We start from the raw sequence: 17,600 nt of genomic DNA, 5'->3' as shown, positions 1-17,600 counted from the left end.
CGGTGACGCGCAGACGAGGTCATAAGACCTGCTGACCTTTGACTCGTTCTCACTTTGCACCTGCTGACCCGAGTTGACCTGCTGAAAAGCCTGGCCGCTGACCGAGAGCTGAACTCTTTGGAAAGCATTTGGGAAACTTTTTGGATCACCGAGAGGAGGAAGAAGTAGGAGAAAAAGGAGGAGGAGAAGGAGTAAAGGAAAAAGGAGGAGAAGAGGGAGATTTTTATTACTTTTTATTTTGACAGGAGAAGAAAGGGGAGAAGAAGGAGAATAAGGAGAAAGGGGAGTCGGACCCCCGTCCAACAGGTGAGACAATATTTTATTATTATAATAATAATAATTATTATTATTATTATTAGTATTATTAGTAGTAGTAGTAGTAGTAATATTTTATTTATATATATATATGGGAGCTTCCTCAGTACAAACGTGAGCATACCTTGTTGAATTTAAAATTGGATGTGTTGGAAAATATTTGAGAAACAGATTGGGTGATACTAGTGTTTTTTGTTTTTTGTTTTACTTCGAGGGCATCAAAACTGTCGATTTTAACTGAAAAATATGTTAAATGTACAATGACGACTGGGCCGTTTTTTAAAATGAAATGCACCAAATATACATTTATATCACCATGGAGATGATGGAACTTTTAGCAGCTAACGCCAGAACGCGCAGGCGCAAACAAACCAGGGGCTCTTCCTCACCTGTTTTAAACTGTATTCAGAGCTGGTGTCGGAATATCGGGTCCATTTCAGTTTAAAGTTCGTCACATTTATGAATTATTCTATCCACGTTGAGTGGAGGAGAAAACTATTTGACATTCATGTTAGATCAGTGATGGCGAATCTTGTGCTATTTCTATGTAAAACTGTTGCTACGGTAAAACATTGTTTTGAATCAATTTTGACTAATTGAATTGGATTCAAGATGGTGACTGAGCCATTTTCATAAAATGCATCAAATGTACATTTATATCACCATGGAGACGATGGAACTTTAAGCAGCCAACGTCAGAACGCGCAACCGCAAACAAACCAGGGTCACTTCCTCACCTGTTTTAAACTGTATTCCGAGCTGTTGTTTTTAGTCACTTTATTATAATTGTTTCACTTGACGTGTTGTTGCTTTATTAAAACTGAAATGTTTTTATTGATCCGTGTGAAGTTTGAAGAGCCGTTTTAGTGGTTTGGCTCGCAGCTTTACGCACGCATGCGTCCTGCGTGCAGGATGCCGCATGTTCTGCATGGGCAGTGAGATTAAACTACTTTATTTTTCACAGAAACTCAGACGTTTGTGTGGTGATACTAGAGAGGCTCTGTTATTAGAACCCAGGGTTCAGTGTGCGTAATTACGCACGCAGTTTTCTGCTCGTCAAACTGGTTGGCGAGATCAGGGCAGACAAGGGCCTTTTCTTTCTCTCTAGATTTAAAATGTATTCAGAGCTGTTGTTGGAACATGTGATCTATTTAACTTCAGATTTAATCACATCTGTGAACTCACATTCAGATCCACGTTGACTGTTTATTCATTGTTTTATTATTACTAAGAACTCTTTTACTTTACGTATTTTTATAACTAAGTTGTACCCATTCCTAATAATATCAATTCGTTGCTGGCATTCATGTTAGATTAGTGATAGTAAAACATGTGAAATTTGTATGTAAAATTGTTACTATTGTAAAACTAGTGAATTTGAACATGTGCAATCTCAACTTTTCCATTGTGTGCAAGTCCTGTGTGGTCTTAAGGTTAATGTGTGTGTGTGTGTGTGTGTGTGTGTGTGTGTGTGTGTGTGTGAGTGAGCCGTTTGATGTGTTTCTTAAATAAGTGATGTGGTCTTGATCTGTGAACACATATAACTCATTATATGTGTGTTTTGTCATGTTCTCATTTCTCACACATGACTGTTCTGACAGAGTAGAATTTAAGTTATTATTATTATTTGTTATTAAAGTGTTATTTGAGTCTATTACTATTTTTAACTTTTTACAACTGTATAACTTTATAACTGAAAGAGAGTCTTAACTTTTATTTTAACATTTTCTTGCAGATGCCCCCCACTTCGACCTGCCGTCATCGCTCGAGTCCCAGAGCAGCACAGAGTCCACTCCTTCCACATCTGGTGTCAGCGTCTCCATGAAGAGGAGCAGGGAGGAGAACGATGAGGAGCAGTATCCAGCTCAGAGGCCACGGAGGAATGGCAGGGAGCCTCTCGGGGAGGAGGAGGGTGTTGCTATCTCTGAGGAGGAGGATGAACATCAAGAAGAGGACATCGTTGTCAATGAGGATGAAGATGACGATTCCGATGAGGAGGCTGTCTTCAGTGACAATGAAGGTGTGGATGTTCATCTTCTCCTCTCAGATAGCGAAAATGAAGACGAAAACGAAAACGAAGAGGCATTTGATGTATTCATTTTCTTCCTTGCCATTATTGGTGATGATGAGGAAGATGAAGAATACGGGGACTATCTTTTTCCAGGTTTTGTTCAAAAAGGAGGATGATGAGAAAGATGAAGATGCAGATTCTGGCTATGCCTCCATGTCATCGGGGGAAAAAGATGAAGATGATGACATCTAATGAGGGCCATGAAGACTGACAATTGGAATCTGAGACCATCTGAAATCTGTCCAATCTGGAGAGCAGCTGAAGCCTCACACAGCCTTGGAGTCTAGCACAGACACAGACAACATAATAAAGGAAAGAGGGACAACACATGGACTAAATAAACACAGGTGACACAAAAAACAGGTGGGAAAAAGACAAGGACAGGTAGTGAACTATCAGAAGACACGTTAGGAAAAACTGGAAAACCAGAAACCCCAAACGATCTAATTTTATCTTATTTTATTTTATTTTATACAATTAATGTAATGTAATGTAGTCAAATGTAGTGTAGCATAATATAATGTAATACAATATAATATAATATTGCCATGGTTAGTTCTAAAAACTTAATTGAAATGTAGGCATGAAGGTAGTGTGAACAAAATATCATTTTAATAACTTAATGAACAACTTTGTAAACACAAGCAAAAGGTGACTGATGAGTTTGGGTAAAAACTAACTAAATCCAAGAATCTGGCATAGACAGGACAAAGACAAAGACAGGTACTAACAGAAGACATAAAACAGGAAGGAAATACTCAAACCAGGACAAATATAGTCTTCAATTTAACATGATGTAATGTAATGCAATGAAGTAAGAAGTCATATAATGTCATACAGTATAATGTAATATTATGTAATGTATTGTAAAATGTAATATAATGTAATGTATTGTAAAATGTAATATGATGCAATGTATTGTAAAATGTAATATAATGTAATGTATTGTAAAATGTAATATAATGCAATGCAACATAGTTAAATGTAATGTAATATAATGTAATGTAGACAAATGTAATGTAATTTAATGTAATATAATGTAATGTAATATAATGTAATATAATGTAACATTGAAAACAATACATTTTCAAACTGGTCTCAGGAGAGGGGCCAGACTAAGAGCGATTCACAGACAAAATTTATATTTTCACATTATTAAGATTATAGAAACAAAACCAGAAGAAGATGACAGCCTTAGAGGATGAAGTGTGTCCTGAACTCAGCTGTGCAGATGAAGCTGTCACTATGTGCTTTCTCTGTGGAGGCAGGCTGTGACATTTAGGGGACTCTATTTACAGTTTGTCACTAAATTCTACACACTGGTCCTTTAAAGGAATCGTTTGGGTAGTTTTCATGGCTGTGCAGTACCTTCCTGCATCCAGTATGTGTCCTTGTTTTACCACTGGGTATGGTGTTAAATTCAATAAATGGACATTATGTTACATGATCCACTGTTCTGTGGTGGTGAGTTAACATGAAGCTTCTTAAATACTGAATCCACTGGGTGTGTCACAATAATTGTTTTGGATAAAATGCTTCCAAACAGCTTCTCCACTAAGAGCCAAAATTATCTGGATAACTTCGAATAGATTTTCTGATCATTTAAGGAAAATTAACTCAAGGTTAGAAGTAATAGAAATGAGTTAAATGTTAAATGTCCTTATGCCGTGTTTTAATTGACCTTTTGTCTTTGAATGGGGCGACAGAGCCCAGGATGGTCTGACAGGTGTGACTGAAAAGACAGAACAGCTGCTCTGTGTCAGAATTGGTGTTAAAAGCCGTTAAATAAGAAGTACAATAGTAACAGATATCCTCGGACCACTGTACAGAATTAAGTCCAGTATGTGACCCTTCACATGTGTTGGTTCTTGTATTGCCTGAATAAGATAGGATGACTCCAAAGTACCCATAAAATCAAACAATGGGCAGCAGACATGTAGATTAAAATCAAATAAGATCAAACAAAATTAAGAAGATTTTGTTGTACTTTGATACAAAATGAGATAAAAACTCAGCAAATACGTCAATTACAACATTTTTTGATTTGGTGGTCTACAGATAATTAAAATAATTACTGGATCTTCGATATAAGCCTAAAACCAAAGTTCTTAAATTATGTGAAATTAATAAGTAAAATCATTACATTTTTGTGATAAGACCTGCTGACCTTTACACTTTCTCACTTTGCACTTGAACTTGACCCGAGTTGACCTGCTACAAAGCCTGAATGCTAAAGAGCTGAACTCTTTGGAGATTTCAAGCACTGACAGCATCTCTGAGGATGAAGATGACGAACCTGATGAAAAGGCTGTCTTCAGTGATAACAAAGAAGTTGTGGATGTTCCTCCTCCCTCCTGCAATGATGAAGATGAGGATGCAGTTGAGGACTTCATCTTCCTGATGATGAGAAAGATGAAGGTCATGTTATATTTCAGGACTTCCTGCAGATCATCATGGAAGTTACCGTTGCTGATTAATCATAAATCTTTGCCACAACTTGCCACAATATGTTTATATATGACACTTCATTGAACTTCTGTGACAGGTAGACAGTATTCCTTTATTATTTCAATTCTGACGTTGTTAATAAGATATGATAAGTCATATTTTACTAAATAAAAGAGAAATAATTAACCAATTAAACACAGATGACACCGAAAACAGGCGGGGAAAAAGACAAAGACAGGAAGTGAATTATCAGACCACAGGAAAAACTCCTTCATAAAACAGGAAATACTAAACCAGAAACCCAAAACCAGGACAAATACAGTATAAAACACTGTAATGTAAAGTAACTAAATGTCATACAATGTAACATTGAAAACAATAAAATATCCTTTCTAAGAATTACTAACGTGGAGGGATTTGCGTGACCCTGGGAGCTGTGTTGCTGTGGCATAAGAGCGATTCACAGACAAAATATAAATATTATATTATATATTATATTATATTATATTATATTATATTATATTATATTTTTACTTTATAAGGATACAAAACCAAAACCAGAGCATCACCAACCAGACAAAGATGACAGCCTCAGTCCAGAGGATGAGGAGCGTTCTGAACCGTGCAGATGAAGCTGTCACTATGTGCTTCCTCTGTGGCGGCAGGTTTGGGAAGCTCTCAGCATCTGCAGAATAACACATATTACTATGTTTACCAATCTGAATGATCTTTACACAGATTTTCTCTCCTTGCAGGTATGGACAGGTAAGTAAGTAATAGAAAAGTATTTTAACATATGAACTGACATGCTCTATTTCACAGCATAACTTCTCATAAGCAACACTCACCGTAAATTCTCTTTTCTAGTGTTCACAGAAATTACAATAAAAAAAACAAACAGTGAATACTGTGTGAACTCTTATTTTGAAAGTCAAACAGTTAACCTCTTTTTTCCCCTCAATGGCTGACAGTAAGTTGGAGTGAAACTTCAACACAAGCAAACACAGAATGTAAGTAAGTCACTTCATCAGTCACATGTGTGTTTGAAGCAGGTTGGCCTAAAACTTAAATGATCAAAGGTATCAGTCATGAGAAGAACATAAAAGCATACCTTGTGTTCACGTGAGCTGCATAACATACCTGCGCAGGTGACTCAAGCTCACGTAGAGCCTCGAGCAGGTTCCAGCTGTTGTTGAGGGAAAACGACGTCCTCTAACCTCAAATGTATCTTCTGTTAAACATTTAACAGAGGCCTGGCTGTCACTGCATGTAATTAGTCCAACAATGATCAGGTTTCTGCGTGTTCTGTGCGATGACAGCAGCCACGGCTGTTCTGACACAAGATGGCGTCGTTGAGCCACGATGAGTTTGGAGTTTCCTGATGGCAAAAAGTCAGAGAGCAGCGAAGTGTTTGATGTCACAGCTGAGTCCGTACTAAATATTTTGATCACAGTTTGAAGGCTGAAACAAACAAAGCTGCTGCCAGGATTTATTGCATGACTCACTGCTATGAAATACTTTGTCGGAGACAATCATTTTAGGAGGAAATCTAAATGTCTGTTGACTCTCTAGTCCACTGGCTGCATGTAAAGTTTATTTTTCTGTTGATGTGTTAAATGAAATCACATTATTATACAAACACCAACACTTTGCACTATACACCTTCCTGAAGATAACTCCACTTACCACATACTTAAATGTGCTGTTATTCTCTGTTGTGTTAGTCATGGGACATACTTTAGATTACCAACTCTACCTTTAATCTAAAATACTTTTATTTATATGAGACTACTATTAGCACTATTACTAATAATAATAACTACTATTGCAGACAGTTTGATTATTATCCAATCGACCATTTTAACCCCTTCAACACCAGCAGATAAAGCTGTAAATGCAATTGAGTAGAAATAAAAAATCTTTCCGCTGTCTCTGAAAAAGTTTTCTATTAGGAACTAAACAGGTGACAAAATGTTTGGGGTAACAACATGCGCTTCAATAATGAATCAGTTCAGCTTTGTTAATCAGCAGAAGAAGAAAAAACAACAACAATACTTTTTATTATCACTTTAATATTTTAGTAATATATTTATGTATCTGTTGCCTTTTTCTGCATATAATATGTTTGGGTTGTTAATCACAGTTAAACAAGCAATTTGAAGACATTTGTGGAAAATTGTCGTTAACTGAACCTTAAAATTGTTCCATAAAATTACAAATGCAGTCGTGGAAAAATTAGAATAAGATCTTTAGCAAAGTAAAAGTAGCAGTACCTACCACAGTGTAGAAATACTCTGTATGAAAATACATTACAATAAGTAAAAAATACTAATTATTCAGAATTCCTTCATTATATTATTGGATTAGTAAAGTTTCATCTTATCTTAACCTGTCATCTTATATCATCATTTATTTTCAGATATTCTTCAGATTAACATAATAAGTTAGCTAGTTACCAAATTTCTAAAATAATTGCATTGTTACGTTCTACACATAAAGTAACAATGCAATGCAAAAGGTCAAAATGAGTAGAAAGTAAAGTAAATGTTACTTCCCACCACTAGTTTATGGTAATATTTGAATCACTTTATAGTAAATTAGGATCATCATTAGAGACCAGAAACCTCTGAATCAAACTTTTTCGTCATCAATTGAAAACATGCAGAGTGCAAATAACAAAAAAACAAAAACATGTATGAGAGCTGTTTCATGTGATGGTGAGTGTGAAACAGATCCACATTAGTGCTGCTCAGTGACCAAAAATACAGAATTATAGTTGTTCCAGGCAGCTCCCCTGGTGTGCACTGTTTCTTCCCTCTGGTCCTGCTCAATTAAAAAAAGGATCCACATTATCAGACCTGATCAGAGGGCAAGGCTGAATTTATAAAGCTAGGCGGATGTTCAGACAGGTGTCTTTGCTGGAGGAGGACTCCAGTTCTCAGGCCTTCAATGGCATCACGCAGCTTGGCCTGAATGCAGTGCGGTTACTGCCCGTCCCCTTTGTCATAGAGCCGATAACACAGCTCCAGATGGGAGTGTATTGTGGCCTGTGACCCCGGGTCACGGGGTCAGAGCAGAGTGAACAGAGGCCAGTCGTTAAGGACTCCACGTGGAGTTCCTCTTTCTTCCAAAGGGCGCGTGGCTCACTAATTGAGTGCCCACCTCCTGAAACCCTAAGTGCGAGGTCCTTGACACCCGAAAATGACCGCAAGTGTGAAGTGCAGGGGGAGGAGAGAGGTGTAGAATGAAAAGGAGTGAGTTATAATTATTTGGGATATGTTGCTAGAGCTGCAACTAATGATTTTTATCATTATGGAATATATTAAATCTTATATTTTTATATTTGTAGATTATATTATAATATGTCATGTCCCAAATAATCATGCAGTTGAGTGGAACTATTGATGAATTTTATTATCAGTTAATTTTTTATTTGATTAATCAAATTTTGACCGGCAGTCCAAAACCCAAATATATTCAGTTTAAAATGACAGAGAAAATCAGTCAATCTTCATATTTGAGAAACTAATATAGAGAATAATTGGCATTAATGATCTAAATTATTCATTTATTCATATTGTTGGCCATTAATTTTCTTTCAGTTGACTAACTCATTGATTGACGAATAGTTTTGATACTCTGTTGCCCTATTCATTGACAAAGAAACATTAAAACAAACATTTATTTCACGTTAACAGTCCGCATAAGATCATCTTTTTGTTCAAAAGAGGTAGATAAATCCAAGATTTAAGTTCCCCCTTTAAACAAGAAATACTCAATACTATTTGTGTCGCAGATTCAGTTGATGTGAGACAACTTGGCCAGATTTTCAGAGGAAACAGAAAATGATTTTTAAATGAACATATCATGGATAATTAGACAACGTGCAGGACTATACAAGATCTCTTAGCCCACGCCGAAAAGACAGAAGGGTGAGGAGAAGTTGAAAAGGCGTGCCAAGTTGGCTGGGAACCTCAGCAGTAAGCTTTACCCACAACCCTTCACCCCACCATCACCGCTCACTGGGACACAAACAACCTTTGTGGCTTCTCTCTCTTTCTTGAGGTCCAATTTGGACAAACGCAGAGTGTTTTGTGTAATGGGGGTCTGAGCAGCACCACATATACTCAAGGAAAGTGTGTATGTGTGTGTAGCCCTGCGTTATGAATTCAACTGGGAGTCTTCACTAATCGGTGAAATTTTCCTTTTAAAAGGTCATGAGATTCAAAAAATGTCCTTTCTTTCTAAAACCAATATTTCAATATGTAATCATCTATATATTTTAAAACAAAGATCTATTAATATTTTTTTGACTTTGAATCTAATTTATTCTTTCATGAAAGTGATAAATGTGAACTTTATGACAAAGCTTTGGGAGGAATGGGAGTTGCAGCAGGATCCTCTCAGGTTTTGACTTCAGAGCTGTAAGTAGAACGTAACTTCACTGGAAAAACAAAAAGAGAATGTACATTATTCACTTTAAACCATCTACTGAGTGTTGATGCTGCGTTTTCTTTTGTTTTCTTTGTAGTTTTTCATTTTGAGAACTAGCACTGCAAAAAAAGTATTTTTCAGAAATTCTCATTCATTCTTTGTGTTATTATTTTCAAACATCTTTTGTCCTCTCTATCTTATTAATGTTTTTTTCCCCTGAAGCTACAACACCAGGATCAGTCTGTCAGATCATATGATAGCTTGACTAATCTAAAAATAATCAATTAAATGATGTATGAGCTGATACATTTATTTATTTTTTTATCATTTATTATTATACTTTTTACAAATAAATATATTTGTTTTTACCCTGCCTCTCACCCAAAGTCAGCTTGGATAAGCTCCAACCCCACTGTGACCCTGAGGGGGATACGCGGTTACAGATAATGGATGGATGGATATTTGTTTTTAAAGAATTGAATGATCAGGAATGAATGGAACATGAAAATCTCTGCAATGACAACCCTGTTTCCAACTTTTTTTTTATCTTACACAACTATGATATATCTGTGATAAGCCAATATTTGCCAATTGATTAGTGTGACTTCAGTCTTTATTTTCTAAAAATGGGCAATAGTAAACCAGTTTCTGATTTATTACTTTTTATTATGATTTCAGACATTTTGAACTACCAACACCTTTCTTTTCTTTTTATTCTCTATCTCTTAGAAATAAAAATGATACCGAAATATATCATGCTATTGTGATGAAATACGTTGTAATTACAAATACAGATCATCGGATCAGTTTCACACACACACACACACACACACACATTAGTATACTACACGTGCAGTGTGTGCATGTGGAAGCTGCAGCAGCTGTATCAGTTTCTCAGCGTGATAAAAAAGTGTGGGCTGCCTTCAGTCAGCAGCTCAGCTTTCAGATCAGCTCCACTGATATAATGGCTTCTTTAATCCGAGCCAATTAGACCCACAGGGCACAGGGAGTGGCTGTTTTCACACTGCACCAATTTGCACTGGGGGTGGGAGGACTGATTGACAGGCAGCCCGTGTGAAAACAGAGAGACAAAATAGGTTATAATTTGAACCCATGGAGAGGCAATATGGAGGATGCAGCCTGCATGGGAAACAATTTGTGGGAGTATCACTCACCAAAGACTTTTCTTACTTCAGAGACGATCATTCAATCAAACTGAGTAAAATAAATGAGCCATTTGGACCATGCTGAGAAACACATCTGACGGTTTCTTGGTATTTCTATTTTTATTTTTATTTACTACATACAGTATTGATAATATCACACAATGTTCATTTTCTCGTGTCCTATTAATAATCTTTTTGTGTAAATGACCATTTACAATCACTCGTCCCATCTAAAAGCATATAGCTCACAGTATGTATCCAAACTGTGGGTAATATGCTTTTAGATGGATTCATATTCATATTATGGATTTAACAAATTTCATAGGCATGAAGAGATAAAAAAAAAAAAGTGCAGCAATTAAAGCAAAATCTAAAAAAAAATAACTTAATTTCTTTTGCAGCAAAAATGTGCTTCTGCTTCTTTATCTCTTCAATCACTTCATTAGCCCTGAGATTTACCTTGGCCACAGGTTGGAGCCACTGTTTTAATATATAATGAAACAAGGTCAATCAGAATTTATTATCATTAAAGTTGCAGATACTTTAAAAATACTAGATGCCTTTTTAACAGGTCAGGTTCACTTGGATACTATTTTGTTATTAAAGCAAATACAAAGTGTTTGTCTGTTAAAAGCAAAATGAAGATTTAAACTGCTCACATTTTGATTTCTGTAAACTACAGCATGTCTTTTAATCTGAGGCAAAGCATTATAAGCATAACCAATTTCAATTTTAAAAAATTAGCAAATATATAGAGAAATAAATCTGATCTGGTTGAAAGTCATACAGTTCTTCTGTGGCAGTGATTTGAGAAACATCACGGTGCTGCTCGCACCTTTAAGTCCCTGCAGTGCTGGAAAATTCCAGCTGGGGGCGCTCTGAACTGAAGTTATAGCAACAGAATGACTGCATATTCCCATGCTCTGTTCAATATTCAGCCTCTGTTTCCGTCAGTGTGATGGGATCATGTGGGCTAAACTCCACAGGATTACTGTAGTGTGTTCATGTCGCTCATGTTTCTCAGTCTCACAGCTGTTCCTCTACACTGACCATTGATTACCCATCCAAGGTGTGTGTGTTCGTTTAATCTCACTACACACATGGTGACAACATCCAAACCCCACTTCAGTGTTAAGATGAAGAAACAAATCATATTTATCTGTGAGACATTCAAATAGTTTATGGCGATATGTTGGTGTTTTGTTTTTAGCATTTATTATGAAGATCTGAGAGGGAGATGGGGTCTTAGGCAGATTGAACCTGGAACGTGAAATGTGTTCATTCGTGTATAATCACCTAAAAACAAGAAATCTCATGTCTTTGTTACCTTAGAGTGTCTTCATATCTACAGGCGCCACAGATCCTCTTTCACAGGGTCCGCCATGTTTCTACAGTAGCCCAGAACAGATAAACGAAATACTTTCTCCTTCATGCTAGTAAGGAGAGGGTGAAACGGGTTGCAATCAGCATCTACACTGCTAGATGCCACTAAATCACACACAATGCATCCTTTTAACTCTGTGTTGGGTAGTTTAACTTTGGTATTATGCAAGTTAAATTTACATGTACAACCTTAAATTGTAAAATAACTAGCAGCTCCAGCTAACTGTAGTTGAGTAAAGTACAACTTTTATCTCTACAAAAGAGAAATAATCAAACACAAGTACCTTAAAACTGTACTTGAACACAGTACATGAGTAAATGCACCATTACCTCTGTATAGTTTAGTTACTCTAGCTTTCATGTACCTCAGTTGGCTTCCGGTGACATTTTGGACACAGTTTGTCCGTCATAATTTTCTTCACCATTTCATTCATTTTTGCTCATGCTCCATATTTCCAACATTTGGCAATCAAAAGTCCTTCACGTCCACCGGTTAAGTAGACATGTCCATCAAACGTGCGATTGTGACACATTTAAACAAACAGTGTCCTGACAACATTATAATCACCTCTGTGTTTTTCTTGTGCTGCTCTGAAGCATTAACATGTGAAAGCCCAGAGCTCCTGTGAACTTATTTGACCTCCGACCTCTCCTCTATGTCTCACAGACAACAAATAGCTGCAGCTGCGATGGAGGGCTCCCATTTGGTTCTCACCCACAGACTCCAGTTCAGATTGACTGACTGGGCCATGTCTGCTCGGAGGCAACAATGAGTGAGTAAGAAGAAGTGATTATTATAAGTGGTTCTGACTTGTTTTGACCATGGGAGAGACACATTCTTCACCATGTCTTATACACTTAACATAGTTTAAACATATTGGAGGCTAGACCAGTGGACGAGACACTTGCATACTCAGTGCAGATTAACGCTCAGACTGCAGATAAAAACCCTTGTTAGATCGCCAGTATTTCATACTGGGAAGCAGTCATATGATATTTGATAACCTGCAGAGGGTGCTGTGTTGAAATGAGAGAAAAAATATGACAACAAATGAAAGTGAGGAACCAAGCATGTCACGTTGGCCTGTTGGGAAAGATGCTAAATACGAAGAGAACGGCTCTCATTAGAGACATTTCTATTTCTCTGCTGAAATATTGTCACTGCTGATGGATGTTATTCTCCATCTTAATGTGATAGCTCCACAAAAAAAAAAAAACACCTTACAAATGATAAAACACACTGTAATATGACAAATCATTTAAAGTCACATGCATTCCAACAACCCAAAACACTAGCTTTGCAGATTAGCAGCACTAGCTTCAGTTACAGTGTACAGTAATTAACCTCTGTTATTATTGTAGCTTAATAATATCATGTATCATGTAGCAAGAGGCCTATAGTTTACTGTGTTAGTTCAGCATACTGTAACGTCGTCTTTTAGAGCTGTGTAATAAAATAGTGGAGGAATTTTCCATTTGGTTGTCCAATCGTTCCCAACCTTTTTGGCTTGTGGTTATGAACAGTGAATTTTCAATTTCAGGTAAAATTACCCAATAATTCATAGAAAATGAGCAAAGATTAGAAGAACGTCAGACATTATTTATAAATATAATCATGTTCTTCCTTTCAGAGTCTGTTTATCAGCCTATTGGAGTCCTGACTAACTACGTTAGTAACCACTGTGTGGTTTAGCTCGACACGTATTAGGGTGAGTTTTTTGAACATTTGTACCCTAAAATGCATCATTGATTGTGTGTGATTTATGTCCCTATGGTGCATGTGCGTATTATGGAGACTTCGGGTTTCAAGCTAAGGTATGTTTCGTTTGTTCAAATGAAAAACACCCAAAGCTTTCATCACGTTCGCTGGTTTAGATGATGTGTTTTATTTATTTTTTTGTCACTGAGATGGAAGCTTGTTACGTGCACCACGACAGAGGATTACGAAACAACTAAAACATGTTCACACCATTACACAAACAAACACACATGTGCCAGACAGACGCATTCCTACACGGAGTCGGATTCAAACCTGCACAGCCGAGACTCAGACATGCAAACGACATGGTACACACTTTCTCACAGCTCTATCCAGACACACACACACCCACAGTGTGACGCAGACAGTTTGAAGGGCCTCATCTCGCCTGCCTTTCTTTGCCTGTCTGCTCCGCCTGACCTAGCCTTTTTATATGTCTAATTAAGAAGTCAGACCCTCCAGCATGCCATGACATACTCATGGCTGATTTCTAGCCATGTTTTGTGCCTGTGTCTTCGTCTGGATAGATCTGTTTTGTATCGTAATCTATATTGTTTTCCCGTTGAGCTCGTCGCCCCGCTGTCAATGGTCTGTGAGAGTTGAAAGATGATTCACAAAACGTTCAATAGCACCCACTAGACTGTTTTTTGTGGGAAACCAGCGAGTGGATGACTTTTAAACAGAGGAAGAAGTTTCAGACAATGTTCATTTGTGTAAACAGCATTCCCATGCACGATCTTTGTCATGCATTTATGAGCTAAACAATGTCCGGTAATGTGACAAAAAGGAAAAGTCAAGACATTCTTTTGTAACACTGTTAGGTTAGTCTGTATTGTTTTTGCAGCAGTCTGCATATTTTTAAAAATGAGTCATTCGGTTCGGATGTGTGTCTGTCTGTGCGCACGTGCGTGGAAATAAATTTCCACGGTCTGCTGGGGATGGACGACACACTTCGTCCTCCCGCCTGTCCGTCCATGGAAGACTTGCCCTTGACCCCTCCTGACTGAGTCATGACCCCTGAGTCTCTCATCAAAAAGGAGGCCAAGAGGTTAAACTCAGCAAACCAGCAGGTCAACAACCTCTTTACCCCCCACCCCCCAACACCAGCCTTCAATTTAGGAGTGAACTGAGCAGCCTGCTATCCAAAAAGTCAGATTTTTTATTGTCACCAAATCACTGTCATATCATGAAGTCAAAACATCTTCACTGCATGTGTTTTGTGTATTATGGAAAGTCAACACTGTACTTGAGTATTTCCATACTTGATTATTCTACTCTACTACAATTCAGAGAAATATTGTACTTCGTCTCCTTATGTTCCATTATATTTATTGCTTACTTTTCGTATTAACGCTTGATCTTATTTTTCATAATGTATTGTTTGAGAATAAACTAGTGGTTTAATCACATTTAAGCAATAGCCACATTTCTGATGTCTGTGAGTTCAAACTAAAGAGAGATTCTCCCTCCAAACTTCTCACATAGTTTAATTTATATGACTGGCCCAGTCAGTTAAAATGATTTATTGTTAGAGGCAAACATGAGAGGAAAGTCCAAATAAATAAAAACGATTTTGTGGCACAGAATGTTTTTACTTCTCTCCTGCCTCGTAAATCATCTCACCAGGGGTTCATCCCTGAGGTGATTCTTCCCCCAGTGGTTCCCGACCCTATGGTCGAAAATCTGAACTAAACTGGCCTTAAACTGTATATGAAAATGATAAAGTAGCTCCAGCTCAATCACCTACAACAGTGAAATGCTGCTTACACATTTATGCATCCATATTACCAATCTGATAACATCATGTATAATAACATATCAGCCCCAAGGGCCTTTTTTCTGCAGAGTGAGTGCCTAATACTTTTGCTGATCATACATTTATTTAAATTTCATTTTAATGCAGGACTTTTACTTGTACTGGAGTATTTCTATATTAAGGATTAGAATACTTCTCCCACTTTCCATTCAGCAAGAATCATTGGTCTAAGCTCAGGGGGGTGGGACTCTATAAAAACTAACCAGCAGGATGTCACAGGTGTCTTTATGAGAAATCCCAGAGGCCTGTGAGGACACAGAACAACAATCAACGGGATCAAAGGTCAATCAACTTGTGGATTTAAAGGGCATCGAAGAGGGTCACACAGAGCAACCTCCTCCTCTGCATGCACACACACACACACTCAAAGAGTCAATTGTGTGTAGCGAGGTAGTGAATTAGAAAGGAAGTGACCATTGTCCATTTGCCCTGAGGTCAGATCTCTTCATGTCACACTTAATTTTTGGCCTTTAACACACAGAGGATCATAATTTATGAAGTCTTTAAGATGTCTGTTTTTAATAATATATTACTTTGATACGTTGTACATTCATGTACTGTACATTTATATAGATAAATAATAGGAACAGGAGTATGTTGTCTGCAACTTGAATTTATTTAGGGATGTTTAGGCATTTTCCATAATTTTCTAATAACTACTATATATTTTTAATTTCAGAGTATTTACAGAAACACTGTTTGAGTAAACCTTCTGGCAGTCAGCACCTTTTATAGTCAGACATGTTCACGAAGGTTTTAGAATGAACACTTTTTCATGCTGAATGGTTGTGTTTGCTTCCTCCTGTTAGTGATGCAGAACATTAGTACAGGGTATCAATTGATGTTATATTGTGTGGCTATAATACCCAAGTTTTGGCATAGAAGCAGAAACATGTTTTAACCCCCTTTAAAAAAAAACGTATTTGATTTAAGAAAAGTAGTAAGTGATTAAATCCTGTTTAAACATTTTATAACTATATCTAAATAAAATGCACAAAGGTGTCACTCATATGGTGACACTCTTCATTTTGCTTTTACCGCACTGCTTTTATAGCATACCGGCAAAATGAGTTCAGTTGCCTTGGAAACCACAAATAACATAAAGTCATTGATTAGGAAGTGAAATAGAGATATCTTTGTAAATATACAGTATTTTGTGTCTGGAGTTATTACATTTACAAGTAAAGAGTGGAAATCTGAGGAAGCCAACTTTTATACCTGTATTTCATTTAGTATGAATGATTGAGGTTCACTGCAACCTTAATTATAATTCATATTCATTCATTTAAATCTACATATGTGCCAGAGAACTGCAGTGAAATTAAGATCATTTTTTAAAGACAGTTATGTGGGCTTTAGGAAACAGTGACAAATAAGATGAGATGAAAATAGTTGCTGTAGTGTCTCACTGCACTGTCCGCTACATTCAAAATAAGTTTTATGTGTTTATTAAATCTGACCTTCACACTTCATATTAAAAGAACATGTAAACTTTCATTTTCACTGAGAAATCTGCACTTTTTCTCCCCTTCAGTTTTCAGATTCAGACAGTTTTATGTCTTGTTTTTCAAACCGTAACAGGTAGATTTAAACTGAGCCAGGGGGAGTTAGCGAGGACATAAACACAGTTCAAGTCAGACAGGATTCATTTTGTCTTCATCACCTCATCATGCAGACGAGGCTTTGCCGTTGAACTTGAACCCAGTTCCCTCACACTGCCTGATTTCACGGTGGCAGCCTCGAGCCCTCCAGCACCTCCCCCGTCCTCTCCCCCTCACCACCCTCAGCACCGTGCCTGTCTTTGTGAAGCTGTCTTCCTTGACTTTCCGCATCCCCCGTCTGGCCCTCTGCAACCTCTTCTCCATCTCTGCCCCCTCCCCTCCCGCTCAGCCATTCTTCACTTCTGGGTTGGGGGGCTCCGGGAGACGGCCCACAGGGACTCGCAATACAGAATGCTAATCAGGCCCTCAGCGGCACTTCCCACGATTTTCCTCCCAGACATGAGCTTTTGTTTTGTTATTGATTCCATTATAATCAGATGGTTCTCGTAACTTTCCTGCTGTCTGGAGGCCGGTCTGCAGCACTGACTGCAGCAGAGGGCCTACCTGTCAAATGGCCCTCTCACTCATTCAGAATTTATGTTATACCTTCAGTAAAACAATACAAATCCTCATGTTTACAAGATCTGCAGTGGTACTTATGCTCGCA

The 17,600-nt window shown here is 37.5% G+C and overlaps 1 protein-coding gene across 1 annotated transcript; it reads left to right on the top strand.

Moving 5' to 3' along the window:
- Positions 1-2,713, top strand: LOC109137265 (glutamic acid-rich protein). The gene is made up of 2 exons (XM_019254801.2): positions 1-306; positions 2,051-2,713. Exon 2 carries the CDS (start codon positions 2,137-2,139, stop codon positions 2,500-2,502), a length of 366 nt encoding a protein of 121 aa, XP_019110346.1. The 5' UTR covers positions 1-306; positions 2,051-2,136; the 3' UTR covers positions 2,503-2,713.
- Positions 2,714-17,600: the final 14,887 nt, after the last annotated feature.

Source organism: Larimichthys crocea, chromosome XIII (genome assembly GCF_000972845.2).
Source record: "Larimichthys crocea isolate SSNF chromosome XIII, L_crocea_2.0, whole genome shotgun sequence".
Lineage (NCBI taxonomy): Eukaryota > Metazoa > Chordata > Actinopteri > Sciaenidae > Larimichthys > Larimichthys crocea.
This window is presented reverse-complemented; position numbering and strand designations above follow the sequence as displayed.

Bases quoted from the DNA above. Each gene is read 5' to 3' on its own strand.
- LOC109137265 (XM_019254801.2), top strand. From the start codon at position 2,137: ATGAAGAGGAGCAGGGAGGAGAACGATGAGGAGCAGTATCCAGCTCAG.